This window comes from Calidris pugnax, unplaced genomic scaffold, assembly GCF_001431845.1.
Source record: "Calidris pugnax isolate Ruff unplaced genomic scaffold, ASM143184v1 scaffold324, whole genome shotgun sequence".
Lineage (NCBI taxonomy): Eukaryota > Metazoa > Chordata > Aves > Charadriiformes > Scolopacidae > Calidris > Calidris pugnax.
In genome coordinates, this window is record NW_015091153.1 from 185,338 (window position 1) to 189,372 (window position 4,035).

The 4,035-nt window shown below is 57.3% G+C and overlaps 1 protein-coding gene across 1 annotated transcript in view; it reads right to left on the reverse strand.

Annotated features, from left to right (window-relative positions):
* Positions 1-6: 6 nt before the first annotated feature.
* Positions 7-4,035, reverse strand: part of LOC106898178 (aladin-like) — a 10,879-nt gene continuing 6,850 nt past the window's right edge. Inside the window, exons 11-15 of the mRNA XM_014959290.1 lie at positions 3,530-3,623; positions 3,343-3,410; positions 1,455-1,536; positions 1,038-1,122; positions 7-361 (exon numbers count right to left, since the gene is read on the reverse strand). Of these exons, the coding sequence (XP_014814776.1) occupies positions 233-361; positions 1,038-1,122; positions 1,455-1,536; positions 3,343-3,410; positions 3,530-3,623 (458 nt within the window). The 3' untranslated portion in view covers positions 7-232. The remainder of the gene's footprint in view (positions 362-1,037; positions 1,123-1,454; positions 1,537-3,342; positions 3,411-3,529; positions 3,624-4,035) is intronic.

Consider the following 4,035-nt stretch of genomic DNA (forward strand, 5'->3'; position numbering starts at 1 on the left):
AAAAAAAAAAAAATTTGCAGCCCCCCCAGGGCAAGGAAAGAGTGGGGCAGGGAGAAGGGCAGCAGTGAGAGGGGGGGAAAAGAGCCAGATTTAATCCCTCTGGCCCCACAAGACCCCCCAGGAGGGACCGAAGGCACCCACGGCCCTGCCGTGTGTCCCAGGAGGATGAGGACGGAGGGACCGTCCCGACGCTGGCTCTGGGGTGACAGGGACACTGAGGACAGGGGTGTTGTCACCGCTCGGAGAAGAGGGGCTGCTCCCACCCCCCAGCACTGGCTGTGACGGGGCCGGGGCTGGCGCAGGGGATGTGGGCGCTGACGAAGAAGAAGGGGACGTGGCTGATCTTCCCCGTGGACCAGCACTGGAGGAGGAAGAGGAGGCAGATGAGTACAGGAGACGGCAGGGAGGTGACAATCCAAGCGTCACCCTGCCCTCCCGGTCCTTCCCCACCCTCTCCCCTCTGCAGGGACACCCTGGGGACGTTTCTTCCACCCAACCAATGGATCTCCATCGGGGACAGCGATGGGGAGCTGTGACACCCTGGGGATGTTCTTCCACCCCTCCTGGCTCAGCCATAGGACCTGGGGACAGCGATGGAGACTCCCAAGAACTGTGACACCCTGGGGATGTTTTTCCACCCTCCTGGCTCAGCCACTGGATGGATGTCCCTCAGGGGACAGAGATGTGGACCCCCGAGAACTGTGACACCCTGAGGATGTTTTTCCACCCTCCCTGCTCAGCCACCGGATTGACGTCCTGTGGGGACCCCCAAGAACCGTGACACCGAGGGGACATCTTTTCACCCCTCCCTGCTCAGCCACTGGATTGATGTCCCTCAGAGACAGCGATGGGGACCCCCAAGAACTGTTGACACCCTGGGGACATCTTTCCACCCTCCCAACTGATCTCCCTTGGGGACAGTGATGGGGACCTGTGACACCATGGGGACATTTTTTCACCCCTCTCTGCTCAGTATCTCCCTCGAGGGACAATGACGGGGGGTCCCCAAACCCACCGAAAGCAGGACCCCCACTCACCACGGTCAGGAGGGCGCCCTTCTTGAAGCAGGGGTGGAAGGCGATGAGCTGGGGCTGTGCCCCCCCTTCCCCTCGCAGGAAACCGCTGCAGGGAAAAAGGGAAAAATAGGGTTAAAACCCACTCGACAAAACATGGCGTTTTCAGGGTAGTCCACGGTTAAACGGTGATATTTTTGACCCTGGCTGGGAGGTACCGGGTAAGAAGAACCCAAAACAAAGCATTTTGGAGGTGGATAATGGATAATTTGGCCAAAACTCAACAGATTCTGAGGGAAAATGGTGACAAGAGCACGGGGCGGCAGCATCTCTTCACTCCAAGGTGGGTCTGCTCTTCCCCACCCTTCCTCAAGGGGATTCCTGGTGTTCGACCAACCCCGAACCGACCCAAAACTGACCCAAAAAACCCCGGTTACACACCAGGGCAGGAGCTCAAAGACAGGGCTGTTGCGGGTGCGGAAGACGGCGACGATGGCCTGGCTCCCGGGATCATCGGGATGTCCTGGAGGAGGGAAAGGGAAGGAGCAGTGAGGATTCCCCTGGTCCGAGGGACCGCACCGGGACACAGGTGGGTCCCCCAACACCGGACGGGGGGGTGGAGGGGGCAAAGCTGGCTGCGGATGGCGTTTTCCTCCCCTCAAGATGGGGCTTTCAAAGACCCTTCAGTGATTTTAAAGCCGGCTCCAAGCTCTTGGGGGTTTTGGCCAAGAAGGGTTTGTAGAAGAGATGAGGCATCTCCTTTGGAACCCCCCCGCAGTGTGACATGGGGGGTCCTTTGGAACCCCCCCAGCCTATAAGACATGACGTGGGGGTCCCACGCTCTGAAGTGAAGGTTGGTGGGGGTTTTTTTCCATCCCATCCCAATTTCTGCACCAAAATCCTCACAGGACCTCCCTGGAGGCGCAGAGGATGGGGCCAGGGGGGGCAGCTACGGGAGTCCTGGTACCCCCAGGCTCTCCCCCCATCCAGTTTCTTCCCCACCCAACTTTAAGCATAGCAAAAAAACCCTAGCTTTGGCCCAGTGGCTTCAGCTCTGTCCCCACTGGTGATAAGGCCGGGGGACACCAAGGCAGCAGCACCCCCAGCACTGTATTTTGCTGCTCCCTCCAAGGTCTGCTTTGTCCGGGAGAGCCCGAATGGCTCCATTATCCCGGGAGTTGCTCCTAAAAAACACGGAGCCAAGAGGCCCAGTTGGGCTTCCAGGCACAATGTGGGGTGGGAAAGGCGATTCATCCCACTGGGAATGGGGAGGGAACTGGGACACATCCCAGTACAGGGGAGTGGAGTCCTGGTGAGGAAGGATGGAAGGTGGGTGCTGCCTTCCCTGTCCCAAGTTGGGTCCCCCAGGGATTGAATTTGTGTTTAATATCCTTATAAACGATCTGGGTGGTGGGATCCAGTTTGTCCTGGTGACATTTGCTGGTGGCACCAAACCTTACTGGGGGAGTGGGCCCTTGGGGGAGGGCGACCACCCTGGATGGGGCTGGAAGAGTTGGGTAACAAGAACCTTGTGAGGTTCAACAAGGACAAAAGCAAGGTCTTGCATCTTGGAAAAGCAAATCCTGGAGCTCAGAAGAGGCTGGGATCTGCTCCATGGAAAGGGATTTAGGGGTCCTGGTGACAATGAGCTCGATGTGGCTGAGCCCTGTGGTGAAAAAAACCCCAGTAGGACACTGGGCTGCATCACCGAGGAGAAAAAGAACCTACGTGGTGCTGGTCAGACCCCACCTGGAATAACATGTTCCATTTTGGTCCTCACTGTACAAAAAAAGAAGCCATGGCCAGGCTGGAGAGGGGCCAGGGAAGGGCCACCAAAATGATCCCAGGACTGGGAAGCCCATGGGAACTGGGTTTGTTCCACCCAGAGAAAATACAGCTCTTGGGGAGACCTTTTCTCCACGTTCCCTTCTTTAAAGGGTGGTCACAAAGATGATGGAGACCCCCCTCCCCCAGCTTTTCCAAGGGCCACAGGGCAAAGATGAGGGGTGATGGGTATGAGTTACTCCCGGACACAAGAGGAAAGGTTTTCATGCTGAGAACAATCAGTCACTGGAATAATCTCCCTGGGAAAATGGGGAATTCCTCAATTTTTAAGGTTGATTATTCCCATTTTTAAGGTTAAGCCGGGCCGGCTCCTCTGGAGCGTGGCTTTTGCCAAGAGAGGTTGGACCAGCGCATCCTCCAGGTCCCTTCCCACCTGGGATTCCACCATTTCCTGACTCATTCCATGATTTCCCGACCCCATTCCTCACCCCGGTGGGGGTTTCACCTGCTGGAAAGGATGGGGGGGTTCAAGCAAAGCACCCACCTCTGAGGATCACGGCGAGTCTCTCCCCAGTGGGGTCCCACACCATGGAATGGACTTCACCCCCAATCCTGAAACCAACACCAGTGAAATCGCCCCCCATCCAGCCCATGGGGCACCTGGGGGGGCTGCTGCCGAGAGGGACCCCCCCAGCACCTCCCATTGGGACAACGGGTGCTGCCAGACCCACCTCTCCTCCCCGAAGAGGGTCTCAAAGGTGGTCTCAGACACATCGGCCACGATGGAAGCTGTTTTGGAGCCTCCCACTTGTCCTTCCATCTCCCCTGAAACAGAGGCCCCAGAGCTCGGTGGCTTCTCCTCTCCCCAAAACCCCTGTCTGGGGGTCACCTCCCCGCCCTAAATCCCACTTTTTATTCTGAAGAAGTAAGGAATTCATCTCTTGTTTCTTCCAGCAGCCGTGGAGCAAGGTGCTGCCACCCCCCTGAGTCTGGGCTGGGGGACCAGGGAGGTCTCCCCTCGACAAACACAAAGCCTCTGGAGAAAAAAAAAAAAAAACCACCAGGAGGGGTTTTTCCCCCTATAATGGGGGTGTAAAAATCATAACTTTGAGCAAGAAGCAACGTGAGGTAGGGAAAAACTCAGCCCTGGACCTCAAGAGCCCCCCAAGAGGAAAAACTCAGCCCTATGCATTGAAAGACACCCCCCCCCCCACGAAGAAAACCTCAACCCTGTCCT